General features: G+C 38.6%; 1 protein-coding gene across 6 annotated transcripts in view; it reads left to right on the forward strand.

Annotated features, from left to right (window-relative positions):
• LOC108035064 (uncharacterized) overlaps positions 1 to 15,799 on the forward strand; it is a 122,532-nt gene that overhangs the window by 50,464 nt on the left and 56,269 nt on the right. The window contains exon 1 of one of the 6 annotated variants that reach the window (XM_050886640.1): positions 11,922 to 12,231. The exons of the other annotated variants lie outside the window; for them this stretch is intronic. Coding sequence (XP_050742597.1) covers positions 12,189 to 12,231 — 43 coding nt within the window. The 5' untranslated portion in view covers positions 11,922 to 12,188. Of the gene's footprint in view, positions 1 to 11,921; positions 12,232 to 15,799 lie in introns of those variants that run through there. 6 annotated transcript variants of the gene reach the window in all.

A 15,799-nucleotide genomic window follows, 5' to 3' on the forward strand; every position in this document is an offset into this window, starting at 1 on the left:
TATAGTAAATACTTGATAATGTAAATCTTAAGCACATTTACTTGAGTCTTACAAGGACAGTAAGTACCCATAATTGTTTGCTTAACAAGATGGCTTATACATTGTTGCAATACCCCTATGGGCACGTGCTAGCCACGAACGGATGGCGAAGCCCTTCTAATTCGCATTCTCATCTGGTGTGCAGATAAAGTTGCTGTTGCTTTAATTAGAATTCCAAATTCCGTTTCAAAGGAAGTTGGCGCTTGTTCAGACATTATTAATATTTATGGTCTAGTCTGGAGCGATGATGGATCACACGAGCGCCGAATGCCAGATGAGCTGCAGTCGCCAATCTCGAGTTCCCCATCTCGACATCTCAACATATCGCCCTCTCTTTCGCCGCGCGTCTTGCTGTCTCTCTCTCTGTTAGGCCTGCCACGTTCCAAGTGAAGTGCACGCAATCTTCGAGTTGTCGGAGGTCATTCTCGGGAAAAATATTATCGCAGTCATCTTCCCCTTTTATCTAATGATGATGCCCACGACGATGGTCATAATGATGATGGTTCTTATTTTCTGCATAAAATCGTAAAATCCTCGCCTTCACGAAGGCTAACCCATAATTTATTTGCCTGAAATTCAATTTTCATTCAGCAAAAATGGCTCAAATATTCCCTGGGTGGTCCGCCGGACCGAAGGAAGTTTTTAGCTTGAACCACTGCCAAATGTGGTTCGGTCCCTGCCCCTGACTCTTTCTATCTATGTGTGAATAAGAACCTTAGGAGGTGGGTATTACTTTATTCTGTTGTTTTGCCGCGTTTCCTGGGACTTTTTGCCAAATGACTCATGTTAGGGGAAGGGTCCTGGAAGGCTAATGTGGCTTGGCCTGAAGGGGTACAGTGAGATCCCCTGTAGATGGCTTAATGCACATTTGCTTTTCGCTTTTGGCCTGGCCAAAAAAACATCCAAAACAGCCCACACACGTAGTGCGGGTTCCTCTTTCGACAGTCTGTCAGTCAGTCGTTCATGGTAGTCCTGTCAGTTTGTCAAATAGTCATTCCGCCAGTCACTCATAAATTTGAACGCCAGGCGCCGCGTTTCTTTCCTTATATTTGGAGAGTTTCCCCTTTTACTTTTTGAAGTGCGTGAATTTCACACCTTTTTGTACTGCTGATTTTTTGTTTCCCCCTTTTGGCTGTGGGTAAAGTTAGAAAGGGAGGGAAGAGTGGGTAGACCGACAAGTTTCAATAAAACGCAGACGTCAACGGAAGGAGTCGGATGACTAATGCACTCCTTCTGTACGTGGGTGCACTTAAAAAAATATTTCAAATATATTTTAGACTTAGGTTCCAGAACAATTTATCGTAAAAGGAAACCAAATTGTATTTTAAATTAATTTACATAAAATAGTTTTTAATTTAAGTCAATGTGAAATAGCGATTTTAAAGTATGCTTGCCATCAATTAAAAGCATATTAATGTCTCCAAAAGAGTTCATCTTACAGATATTTATTTATTTTTTGCTTACTTTGTATCCCATTTTTCTCAGTGCCCCGTTCCAAGTGCAGTTGTGCTGCGAATCTGTTTCCCAGGCTACGCAATTTTGCATTTTTATGTCGTTCGCTTTACGCTCTTTGAGCTTGAGCTCTCAGTTAATGGTCATTTATACATGAGTTCTGGCTCTTGCCTTTTTTCAAATCAGTCAAAAAAGTTTTGCTAATGCGAGTGCAGTTCCCGGAATTTCGAGCCGGGGACCCAGCGACACTTGGTCCCGACACCCCCGACTTAGTTCCCATTTTTTAGTTTTCCCTTTTTTTAGTTCTGTATTTTTTGTTTTGTTTCGACCAGCATACACTGCTCAGGTTTCAGTTTCAGGTTTTTATTATAGCCTGCGATACTTTATTTTTCGTTTTTCGGACTTTTGTTTTTTTCCTTATTTTTTGTTCTCTATAGCTTTGTGTCTGCCTTGGGCTGAGGCCTTTGTTGAGCCTAGCACGAACTGCATTTAATGGCATTTGCTGGGACAGAGCCTTTAGATCTCGCATTTTCATTGTAAATGAAGTGTCAAAGACTTTAAATAGCTTTTGATGCTACTGCTGAATGGAGCTGTTTTTCTTGGCTCTTCGCGAACAAATCAGCTTCTATTCGAAGCTCTTTGAGGCTCTTCAGAGCTGGCTTTTATATTGTTGGGTTTTCGCCTTTAGTAGGAAATGCAATTAGCTTTGGCTATAGACGAGAGGTTTCCGAGTAATCGTGGGCATAAAGCGAAAAAAGCGTGAAGGGGGCGCTACTTTGTTGAGGGCAAATGTTTACCTAACAATTGCGGAAAATCTATTAGCACGGGTTAGGTGTTTGACAAAGATTAGAGTGCCAACAATATATAGCTGTTGTAATTTTATAGACCATTAATTAGCGAGGGTTATTGTAGGGTGTAAATTGAGGGACAAATAGGTGAATACATCGATTTATTCATTGTTAAAAACTTAACATTTCAGTTATATATAAAGTTCAGTTTATATATAAAATAAAATAAATACTTTTACAGTTTGCTTAACACAGATACCTATCCGAGATAATGCCTATTTCTCGCCTTGGGCACCCATCACAACCTATCTCACCCCATCACTACGCATCACTTTATTTTTGGCTGTTTGCCTTTGTTCTTATTGTTAAATTTTGTTTGTCAAATATTTTAGAGTTGATTTTTGGCGAAGCTTCCTCGACAGGTTGCTCTTCGTGCCTCAGACTTCAGACTGTTTGACGACTCTTGATGACTCAAAAAAAAAAGAATAATAAGAAAAACATGAGCTTTTTGCAGCTTGTTAATGCTGGTGTTGTTGATGTTCTGGTGGCCACTTGAAACCGGCAGCTGTCGCACTTCACTTCACTTTGCAGTATAAAAACCTTCTCGACTCCTTCCTTTTGAAACACATACTCTTCATCGAGTAAACCCATGCATATTAAACGCTTTAAAAGGCTTCCGTATAGCCTTTTTGCAAATATTTACAGTTGGTTTTATTTAATTACTCAAAAAAAAAGGGGAAAAAATGGTTTGATAAAAGCGTAAGCTGATAGCCGTTGTGGAGGATTTAAGCTGACACTTATAAAAAAAATGTATTATATCAAAATCTATTTATTGCATGTCTGGTCAATCAATTTTAATCAAAATAATATAACTATTATTTAAATCTTCGAAACGGCCAACCAACTCACTTTTGTTTAATTACTAAATATTACAGTAAAGTGTATCTGATAATTTTCGGTGCAGTGGTTCTCAAACTGTTCTTGAAGTTGTTCTTTTTTCGCATCATGGTTGTTGTCACTCGTGATGAATTGTTGGCCGAGCTCCGCCTGACACTGCGGTAGGTTGTTTGGCTTTTCGGATATATGAACTTATATTCGGTGTAGTCGTTGTTCTTTTTTTTTTTGGCCATCTGTCGTGCTCAAGTGGAATTTCAGCCTGTTGATGATGAGGTGGAATTATGACGAGGGAGCGTGTGAATGAATTCCTGTTCTTCTGCTGCGGTTTTGTGGTTAGAACAGAAGCACTTTGGTTTTTGGTTAGGCGGCAAAAGCGAAGAGGGGGTCTTTAAACACTGGTGATACTTAAGTAAAGATACTAGCCAAATAATGACAGTGTGCGAATTCGCGTTCTCATTCGTTTGGAATGTAATGAATTTTTAGTGTTTATTGCTAAATTTTATCGTATGCTACATTTGTATTATCAGTTGCTGATAAGTTATCAGCCAATTGCTAGTTTTTTATCGGAGTGTTTTCGAAAGCATAAGGTTTCTGAAGTTAATTAATCATTAATTTGTAACTCGTTACTCATTAACTTTATTTTTTGTCATATTAATATATATTTATGTTTATGGCAAATGGATACTTAGTAGATGAATTTAATACCTTTAAGATACTATAATTATAAATAACCTATTAGTCTATATCGATATTAAATTACTCTAGTAAGACAGTAAACCTTTTCCAATTTCAACTTTTGTAGTCTCTAATAGCTCCCATTAATTTTCGGCACTCCCATGGAAGATATGCAAGCTCCCTAAATTGTGTTCGCGATCATTTCCTACTCATCCGTTCAGATTTTTGTATCCAGGACTTCCTTCTCTGCCATCCATATCCTCCAAATTGATCAAGCAAATAGTTAAAGCTCGCAACTCTTAATCTGCATCGAGCCCTAAACTGCGGCCCAACCCATTTGGAAACCAACGATTCGAAACCCTTCCCCAGCTCCTCTATTCCCTTTGCCATTTTTTTCCAGCTGCTGATCAATCGTACAATTGAGTAAAATCCTACTTTATTTGCAGGAAGGCAGCAGCAACATCGCCTGTTGCCGGTTGCCAGTTGCAAGTCGCTAGTTGCACGTTGCCTGTTGCCTGTTGCATGTGCCACAGCCGATTCAGGAGAGTCCCCGTCCAGGGCTTTTGTTGTTTTAATGGCTTTCGCTAACATAAAAACCATTAAGATAACATTTTTATAGGATTTCAATGGCAGTCACGGCAGCAGCAGCAACAAAGAAGCTTTTCGCCCCGGCGATGCCTGTTTTTTATGGCCAACTCTCAGCTGCAGTGCAACTTCAGTTGCTGCCACAAGCCAAACACTAAATGTCATTGACTATCAATAGAAGATGCTGCTGCTGCTGCTGCTGCTGCTCCCTCAGAGCCTCACAGATTCAGGCTAAGAGCCAGGACCACGGCCAGGGCCAGGGCCAAAGCCAGGCCCAATCCCTCTTTCCAATTGGCAACAGGTTGGGCCCATGGCCTTTTGTTTCTGGCCCTACGCGCTCTGCGCTTATTAAACGCAATATTTGTTGCTAGTTGCAAGTTGCTGCCGTGGCTGCTGCACCATTGCGACCATAAAGTGCGATTTATTTTGTTGATTTTTTGCGTGCACCGCGCCGTTTTGGCTCTCGGCAGCACTGGAAGAAATACCAAGTAAATTAAAGATCAGTAATTTTCAATAAGAACTAAGAACTATAATGTAAAAATGCCAATATTAATTGAATTTAATTTATATATGAATTTTTTCTCGATTTCTCAATTTTTTGTAGCTTTAATGTCATATTTTGCATTTTGAATAACACTTTTCGCTGAGTTATATTCGGAGTGGGAGAAACCCGTGGGCTACCAACCAAAAAGGGACTTTTCTCATTTTTTCCCGAACTCATTTTTTGTTGCTTAGCGTTCACTTCCTACTTCCAGGTTTTGGGGGCCCAGCCCTCTGCCTAAATGCCCGGCTATAGTCACACTTTTTCAGCGAAGGATAGACTACTCCGCACAATCCCCAATTCCCCAATCTCAATGCCACTCGATGATGCACTTCGGTCCTATCCACTGCCACCGACTTTGTGGTAGGACAGTGGGCCAAAAAAGGACGTAGGGCTTTATTCAGCACCCGAAAGATACTGTTTCTTTTGAGAAATTAATGGGATTGTAACATTTTAGGTGTCTTAGTGAGTACAAAAAATCAAAACATCAATTTAGATCTTTGACTTCTTGATTTATTTACTCGTATACTTTATACATAGTCTGAGTAAAAACATTATCTGGCATCTAATAAAGCTAATTTTTTTTATTTAAACGATTTTTTTTTTTACATTCCACCACGTTTTTAAATAGTTTGTTTGACTGCCCACCGTGCTGGCACTTCCATACTTTCAGCAAATCGCTTCGCATTCTTCTGTTTTTATTTATTTTTTTTTGTTTTCGTTCCGCCTGCTATCTGTATCTCTAATGCCCGGCAATTGTTGCCACTTCCCCGTAGTTGGGCAGAGCTTTTCATTTCTTTTTTGGGGAGAGTCAGGGCCCCAGCCATGTGATGCCCCCTCTGGACCAAGTCCCTCCGTTCACTGTCCATTATGCAGCATTATTTGATGATGCTGCAGCTGCCTTGGAAACTCTCCTCCACGCTGCCCTTTTTGCATTGACCGGCAACAAACACATAAATTGCATTTGTCGGTTTGTTGTCGTTTTCATAAATAAGATAAAGATAAACGACCAAGTTGCATATTATTTGTAATTGCATTTCTTCCCGCGTTGCATCTCCGGCTGGACAGTTGGCCATAGATATGGCACTGCGAAATGTTTTGCAGCATTCTGAATTTATTATTGACCAGCGCGAATCACTAATGGGGGAAGAGAAACAGAAGATATTTTTAATAAGGTCCATGGCAGCAAGAGGAAGCTGGAATAACTTAGATGGTGGAAATGGTAGTGGGAATAGTTATGGGCGGGAGATAGAGAAAAACCATTGATCCGCGACTAAGAATTGATTCGATTTTTTATTAAATTTTCAGTTTTTTAATGCTCTTTTTTCCAAGCCTACATTTCTACACCCATATCGTTTCACATTTATTGTTTTTACAATTTAGAAACGAATTTCCTTTATTTATTCTCTATCTATGCCAATTTGGACCATAAATCGCATATTCTTTTTACGACATTTTTTGTGCAAGGCTGAGTCAATGATTCAACAATTTGTTGGCGTTTCTCGATCCGTGGACACTGGGCGATAACAAAAGGCAGCAAATATATGCCAGCTACACCTAGACACATGGATATATAGCTTCCTATACCAATGAATACAATATCAGCCAACCCTGCAAATATTGCAATAGTAGGGATACCCTTTAGATTGGTACAAAGTGCAGCACTTCGTTAAGTTGTTTGAAAATATATTAAATATTATGTTACTATTTTTTAAAATTTTCTTAGATACAATTTCATAGTAAAAGTGAATCATATCTTTTTAGAATTAAACACTTAAAAGTTAACTTTCAAGTTCCAGTTCTTTTAAACCGATTCCATTGCTAAATATCTCAACTTATGGGCTTCAAAAATGAATTAAATTAAATGCAGTAAATGAGTTTCAAGAGTGTGTTGAATTTTCCCAGAGCAATGCAGCTTCGGTTTTTCTCGACCACAAGGCTTCCTTTCCATTTTTGCAAACTGTTTGCAAAATGCCTTTTGTTGACTTGACTGAGTGGAGTCGCTCGGTGTGCTGTGTTTTGTGTATTTACCGCGTTGTTGTGGACTTTTAGCGTGGGCTAAAAAAACAAAAATAACAAGGGCAACAGGAACCACACAACAAGAGCGACAAGAATCGACGGCGCCGTTGCCGCTTTATTATGAATTATGGCCACGTTGACAGTTTAGGACCAGACGAGGGCGTGGAAAACTTGACAGATGCGCTCTCAGAGCCCGGGGAATGGGAATCCAGAAACCAGCATTCATGGATTCTGCAGAGAACCGGGCAGAAAATCTTGCGAATAAAGACCTATTCCTGGTATCGGCCACGAGCACTGGCGTGGCTCTATTTCTTATTAATAATGTGATAAAACTGTCAGACGACCAACTGAGCCGAGACCCGAAGATTTCCATTCGTTGCCTTTTGTGTAAACTCTCGCAATCCATTCCACTAAATTAAGCAATTAATTTCCCATTTATATAAGCCGACAACTACAACTTGAACTATAAATTATTATTTTTTTTCTTTCCTATATCTCATTTGGTTTCTGTATTTTTTCCAAGTGGTCGGAGATTAAGCCAAAAAAGAGTTATGCCCATTGCTGTCACAGCGAATTATGATGGCTAAGCAGTAAGAAAACATAAAAAAAGTAGTTAAACATTTTTGGAACAAAATTGAAAACTGAAAATCACTCAATTATGGCCAAGCACATTGTGACCTAATCGATAGTGACTTGTGACGCATGGCAGAAAAGGAGTTTGGATAAAATAAATAAAACAAAATAAAATAGTTTTAAAAAATCAAAGTGATTTAGGCTTAGAGGTATATATATTCAAACAAAAATTTAGTAGAATATTATATTTTTGTGAAAATTTTAAATAATTTTTTTTTTAATATTTTACGTCATCTTATCTTCACATCCTTTAACTCTCTTTTCAGGTAAGAATCGCTTTGTGTGTTTTAATATGTGTTAAGTTCTTCCCTAGTGGTATTTATATCACAAATTGGGTAAGTCTGATGACCTCCAGAGCTATTAGTTCGTTTTACTCTCTTCTCACTTCCTAATTACATTCGAGTCTCAGAAAATATTAAATGCAATTTCATTCTCATCATTTCCGAGACGAAAACAACCCGTTCCTAGCTTCTTTTCACTAGCCAAAAAACCTAATTGAAATTACGCAACGTTCATTGACTTTAGAAATTTCTTGGGTAACCTTAGGTACATAAACCTTCGAACACATATCTATCTGTGGTCACCGACTTGTCTCTCCCATGTATGAATTTTTTCACTTTTATTATTAGTTGGACCTCGTATTAGGCGGCTCTTTGTGCGAGTTTATTGGCCAGGGGAGCCGTCATATAAGACCTGTAATGTAATCGCATTAGTGGGGCTTTATTACCGTCTTCTTTCCAATGCCAAATTAGCCATGAATGAGTCGCTGGCGAAGAAGAAAAAGCTGACTACGAAAAAATAGATTTCATTTAGACACGATCATTGCCCCTAATAATATGAGGAATATCTGGAAATTGAGAGGCGGGAACGATCTTGGTAATGACAGCGAACCAGAAGTTGACGGGTCTACAAAATATAAGCTGATAAGAGTCAGGAAACCAGTGGACTTGACAACTGAACTGATGGAGATGGCGAAGATGGGGATGGTAGTCCAAGAACTGAGAACTTCAGAATTTTATTCAAGAAGACTGCCTAGAAGTTTAGAACAAGCTCATTTTTTTTACATTTATCAACCTTCTTAAATATTTTTCTCCACTTTTAAATGATTTAAATTTAACAAAAAGCAATTAAAGAAAGTATTTAAAAATATATCTTCTTTTAATACAAAACCATTTAATTACTTCTAATTAAACCATCCAACTTTGCAAGGCCTGGAATGCCGTGAGTCGAAAGCAAAAAGAACAAACACCAAATGAAAATTCAATAATAATCACAATAAATATCCATATAATTGAGTAAAAAAAGTGAATCAAGTGGAGTGAACGAAATCTCAATGAGTGCTGAAGGTCAGAATGCTTTAGGCATTCCAAACCGAAACCGAAATTAAAATTGGAATTGAAATTGTATCGATTGGTTGGCGGCTGTCGCCAATGAATTCTTGAGCCTCTCAACGCAATTAAATGCCAATTGAAATTTTTCATCGCTGCCTCTTTTTGGTGGCTTACAAATTGAAATTAATGATTGGGAATCTTAAATAATTTATTTTAATTGTGTGACAAATTTGAGCGAACTTTTTTGATAATTTTCCTTTACTGATTTGCTGGCTAATCTGCCGGCCATGGCGAGATTCCATAATATTTATTTTTAAGCAATGATGTTGAATGGCTTTTTCGGCGTGACTTTTTCTCCCCTTCGCGCCTCCCATACTTTTTCGGGGTATATTTCGTTACCGAAACCGCAGTTCAATGATCGCATTTAATGATTTTTGTATGCGAAAATAAGTAGATTTTGTACTCTCTAGATGGATCGCACTCATTCGCACACAAAAGTTTGGTCCGTGGCCCGCGCGAAGCTTTCTTTTATTTGATTTTTTTCGGATTTGTTTTCTTTTGGCTTGCCTTTAAAAACTGCTACAGAATTTCGTGAAATGTTTTTCTATGACCATTAAAGTCAAGAAATAGTCCAAAAGAAGGCAGATATGTTTGTTGTGGTCCATCCACTTCAAGTCGAGTGGCAATTGGCACAAGGCAAATTGTTGAGTGTTAAAATATGGAAGTATTATGTAATTAAGAATGGTCTTAAGGGACCGGCATAATAAGTAGATTACAATTTGATTATCTTTTTGGGGTAATACGTCGTTAAAGCACCTAAAACTTAATCCTTTTTATTCTTTATATATATTTATAAATATTTAAATACTTTTTTTCTTATTTCTTATGTTACCAATATTACAATATAATTTTTAATGATGCTAAAACAGTACAGTGTTATCCATCTCATAGTTCCCATGCTGGAACACAAAAAGATACAAGATCTACAGCATGCTGAATTGAAGGAACGCCCCCTACCGAAAAACCTAATCAAGTTCAACAAACTTCCAGATTGATTCCTCCCCTCGTCGATCAAACTCGTTGCTGACTTTGCAGATATCGCCACGCATATATCCCTGGTCGAAAATCAAATTGGGTCAGAGTTTGCAGCCGAGGCAATTTATTTTGCTCCTACTGACAAAATATTTTGTTCTGGTAGCCGAATGAGCGGTTGAAAAACAACGAAACGAACAAATTTACATGCCAAACCTGTGTTTCGGCCTCCGTGCCGAAGAAGATTTACAACCCGATAGATAAAGATCTCAATTTACCTATGAATATGTTCTCACGCTTTATAGTTCTCAGTTGTTTTTCGCATTCCCTCGCATTTTTGTTTTGGTTGAGATGTCAGGTTAAAGCTCGTCTCGGGCCCACAACTTTGTTGCCCCAATCTAAGGGCATTAAAAATGGAAAACGTTCTGGGGCAGCTTCGGTTTTTATTGGTTATAATGCAACTATCAAATCTCGGTTTATGTCTTATAGCACATTTGTAGCGATCCTCGCTTCGGTTTCTTCACTTTTACGACCGTCTTGGGGGCAGGGCCAAGGGCTAATTTTTATGGCTTTTGATGGCTCGTTTACACGCAACGACAACGATCTGATTATTGATTTCGAATACCATCGAAAATCGCCTCTTATCTCGTTTTATGTGTCAACGTTTACAGACCCTCTAGTCCTCTTTGCATAATTGGATGAAAAAGGCATCTCAGGTTGAAGGGGAAAGTCGTTAATAGTGGGGGCAATATCAAGCGTACTTACACCGTAGTTATTGGTTATTAAGCTCGCATGGTTAAGTATTTTGTTTATGGATCGTACTTACGATGGAGGGGGAAGGGTATAAAGTTCTCAATTAGCGGATGTCGTTAAGTTTTAAGGTGCACTTGCTGACCCACAGATTAGTGTATTACCTCCGAAAATGCGGGCTCTAAAACAATCATGATGATTGATTTTGGCAAATTAACGTTTAAATGTCAGTAGCAGGAAAATCAATCACAAAGAGATCAGCAACATAACAAGGTCAAGTCAAAAGTTTAAACAAATTAATTTGTATTAAATGTCAAAACAAAGTCTTCATCTGATATTTAATACAAATAAATTGCTGGTCAGGAAGTAAGGAAATGTTTAAAGGTATATTTTTAAAAAAGGTTCTGATAGTAATAAATGTTTTAAAGAAATTATATGAATAATATTATCTTACTCCAAATATTTGTTTATAGTCATAATATGGTATGATATCATAGAACGGTCCCTCAAGATCACAACCTCGATCCAAGTTCACTGCCAATCCGTTGCAAGTCAAACTTGTTCGAGACGAACTACCTGCAACGGCTTCGGCTCGAACCTCTCTTAGCCGACCTTTTCTTCCGAAGACTCTCTTCTGCGGCCGCTCTTAGGTCCGAAGACTTTGTAACGCCGAGTGCGGCACCACTCCAACTATGGACAATGGAAACAAGTTCTTCTTTGGGGCCCCGACTGCCCCATTCTGCCCCGGCTCTTTCTTCTGATCTTGCATCTGTTTTTGTTGCTTTTAGCCAGTTTTGTTTACCTTATGCCTCGTTGAAGATCTTGGCTATTTTTTGTTGCGCTTTTTTCGCGATGCGTTCGCTGCAAAAAGTTCTCTCGACTTGACTCTGCTCTTGATGTGAGACAGCGCTGGAGAAAGAGAGGGGAGAAGCCTGGAGAATTGGGGGGCCGGAGGGTGCTGGGGACAGAGAGCCAAACAAGTTGCAGTTGCCCGATTCTCGATTCGATTCTCGGGACCAACAGACTCCTACACGAGGTCTCGGTCTCGCCTCTTCGATCCCCAGATATAACATTTTTTCCGCTCTTCTCCTGCTCCCGCGGCTGCTGGTTTTTTCTTCTTGCTTTTTTTGCAAGCAGCAGGAAGTTCAATTTTCAGTTCAGTTCAATTTTGCACGTCATCTCAAGCGGTCCAAGCGGCGTTCGTAACTCGATTTCAACTCAAGACTTCGGACTTTTGCCTAAACCAGAAACAAACCACTGGAACTCTGTTTTTCTCAACGACTCTTTTGTGTGGCGCGGGTGTAGCTGAAAGTGGAAGAAATAGTTACGAAAATAACCGCAGAAAATAACAAAACAGGTCCTTAACAATGAACTGTTCGTTTTTGTGAAGTTAAACCCTCTGCAAAGTGAAGTTTTTAAAATAATACCCAGTAGAGACCAGCCAACATGTATCGCCTACAGAGACGAGCTGCTTTGATAGCCAAACAAGGTAGTAATATCTCATTTTATTTTTGGTTATTTGTGAATTAAATAATTTAATTTAAACACACTCTGAGATCTTCAGGTGATTTTTTTTACAAAATAATTGCAATTATTGTTGGAGCTATAGAAATAAAAAGTTTGTTTATTTAAGTGTTGTTTTTATTTTTGTACACGTAACTAAATATTTAAAAACATACATATGCCAAAGCTAAACTTTGATTATTAAATGTAATAAGTTACACAATTTAATCATAAAATTGTGAATGAAATCATAGTAAAACATTTCCACCATTTTTTTTGTCTTGAATGACAATAAATATTTTCTAAAAATTCGCTACTTTGCACTTTGTCATCGCCTTTGACTCATTGGGGTAGCGGAAAAAGGTATTGAATGTTGACATTACTCATACGCAACGTTGGACGGGGTGAAGGTGGTCAGGCTTATTTAAACCCTTGCGGTTACGCGAATATAAATCGTAGGCTTTTGCGGTTTTTACAAATATGTTTGGGATTGGTGGGGTTGATATAAGTTTTGTATGAGGTAAGTCCTTCGATGAGGCAATTGAGCTGATTAAGGCAGAATGTTGGTTCAATAAAACTGTTATGCTTGTTTAAGCATTTGCCCCATTTTTCACTAATCTAAGCCCTTTGAAAATTGCTAGTGGGGATCTTTTAACTTTCATCACCGCAAGATGCGAGCTGCAAAAGCCAGCAACTGGGTCACCTTCCTAGAAAGAAAGACAATACCTGAGGAAAAAAAGAAAAATAAAACCCAAAACACGAAATCGCAATCATTTTACTTTTGATTATAAACAAAATAAAATGGAAAGAAGCCGGAGAAAGAGGATGAAATTATTTCTAGCCACTAATCGCTGGATGGAGTCGACCTAGAAAGACCTTAGCCCAGCCGCAGAAGATCATCTTCTTTCTATTTCATTCGGTTGGACATGAGAAGCCATGGAAAGGGACAGGAACTCCCTGGACGACAAAGTGAAAGAAAATCTCTGAGGTTTTTCTCGGCACGATTCGGCCAGCATATAATTTGAAGATTTAGAGAGTCGCGTTAGTCAAGATCGCATTTTGCATGCTGGGCACAATTTGTCCTCATGCAGATCCCAAAATCCAAAGCCAAAACCGAAACCAAAACCAAAACCAAACAAAATCCGAACCAAGTTCAAAGTCGTGCCCAAAAAACCTCGCCCCTCCTCTTCTCAAGAACACTCCGCACTTCACTCTACATCTCCATCCAAAGAAGGTCATGGACAGATTTTTAGGCTCCCTGCAACTCTTCTCTTGACTGCAAAGATTTATTATGGAAATCTATAAAAAAAATATGGCCATAGACTGGCATACATTCCCTCATGGACGGGGACCCCGGCTCTGATAGCTTTATAATATTTATCTACCTTTCTAAATCTGTCCTAATTAGGATTCGATTCAGCCGGGCATTCGATAAATTCTTCTGGTCTCGATTCCGCTTTTGTTTTAAGTTCACTTGGACTCTGCATTGCAACAAGTCAATGCGGAAATATTTTGATAGTTTTGCCAGGCACAATGGAGGTTCTGGAGAAGAAACCAGTCACAATATCATACCATAATTACGTAAATAATAAATAACAAAAGAAAATCAACAAAATGTTACTTATTTGTAATAAAAATTACTATAATATAAGTGTAATAAAGGAAGACGACCCAAATTAATTAGTCGAATTGCCACAAATGCAAATTAATAAGTTGGTATTTTTAATTTTCCCAATACTAAAAAAGGTATCTGTACAATATTCTTAAAAATTTCTGTACATGCCATGAAATTTGATTAGGTTTATTAACCAAATTTGGTATTTTTAATATGCCTCGACTGCAAAGTCTTCGCCTAAATGAAAAAAATGATATGTAATGAGTACGAGAAAAGAAAATTGCCAGCAATTTCCAACGTTTTTATCTCAGCTCTCCGAGCCCATGAACATCGGTTATGCATTCAACAACTGATAGAAGGCACAGCCCCGCGCCTCGATTGATTTTATTGTCCAGTAGTCGCTGTCTGTGTCTTTTCCCTAGCCAAATTCCCTCTGCCCGCTGGCTACCGACGGTTCTAACTGTAAAATTACAAACTTGTGCCGCTCCCCAGCACCCTACCACCCCCTTTTCGTTTGAGCCAAGAGTCTGGCTGATTCTCATTTAATGCATTTCCTTAAGACGACAACGTCGACGAAGACCAGCACTGGACATCGGACACTGGACGCCCGACAGTGGACAGTGTACACTTGACTGGAGTCTATGGACAGTGAACACTGGACAGCGCGTACCGGACTTGTGTCAGCTAAATTATTTCCACGGCTCGATTCGATTCCTCAGCTCGTTGGGGCTCGTTTATGGCCAACTTGCACGCATCTGTCAGTCTAGCGAAGATCCCCCGCCCGCCGCCGTTTTTTATGACCTCTGCCAGCGGCCAAGTTATCTCCCGACCAACTACACTGGGGAAAACAAAGTAACTTTTATATATGATATGTTCCTGAAACACAATAACAATTGATTGAAGTATTTTAAACATTTTTGTAGTCTTTATTTTTCTACATCAACATCTCAAAATAAGTCTTCCAAATAATTATAAAATAATAAATCTTTTAGATAAAATGAATATTAAATAAATATTTTGAAAATTTTATTTAAATTTTCCTTTTTTTATTACTTCTAGAAACAATCGGAACAAACAAAATAAAAATTCAAATAAAATCGAACCTCTTAAAAAAAATGAATATAAATACCAAAAAAATTTAGTACATATGAGGCTAGTAAATGAATATCTCATAATTTCTTTTTTAGATTACACAGATATTAAATAAAGAGTTTTAAAACCAACTTTCGTACTTTCTCAAAATATGATTAAAATACCAAAAGGTCTAGTATTTTATAAATTTGAGATTAGTACACTTTTTGTTCTGCTTGTTAGACAAGGATTCTTTAGGGCATATTTACTACTATTTTTTGTTATAGTGTACCCCAGGGTAGAGCAGGACAGCAACGGCTTTTACCGTAATACTTTGGAGCCGTTCTCTAACGATGCGCAGCTCAACGGTTGTTTTCCCTTTCTGGCCAGTATCCGAAAATAGCGAGTATGCCCAGAAGGAGACGGGGATATCTTACTGAAGAGAGATGGAAGATGCGCATGCGTGACTGCCCAATGTCTCCGTTGGTGCTTCTTCTTATCTCGGGTGAAAAAGTCTTCCTGTTTCGGTTTCTTCTTCATCTGCATTTTATGGCTCTCTTTACTGCTGCCTCTTTTTCACTCCTTCCCCATCGCTGCACTCTGTTGCAGTTAATCAATTATAACGACTCTTGATTTCCTTCCTGATCTAGATCAAGATTTCAGTTGCCTGTTTCTTCATTTACTCCGGGGTTTATGTGGGTTCACATGTTGCATGTGCGGGGACTTTACAGTTCTTGCCACATTAAGTCATTTGGCTATCTTGGGTATCTTGGGGATCTCTCCTCGCAGGTCTCGTCTCATTTATTCGGCTGATTCTTGGTGATTCCTGATGTTATTAAGTCATTTCGAGTGCTTGATTTGTTGATGG

Source organism: Drosophila biarmipes, chromosome 3L, assembly GCF_025231255.1.
Source record: "Drosophila biarmipes strain raj3 chromosome 3L, RU_DBia_V1.1, whole genome shotgun sequence".
Lineage (NCBI taxonomy): Eukaryota > Metazoa > Arthropoda > Insecta > Diptera > Drosophilidae > Drosophila > Drosophila biarmipes.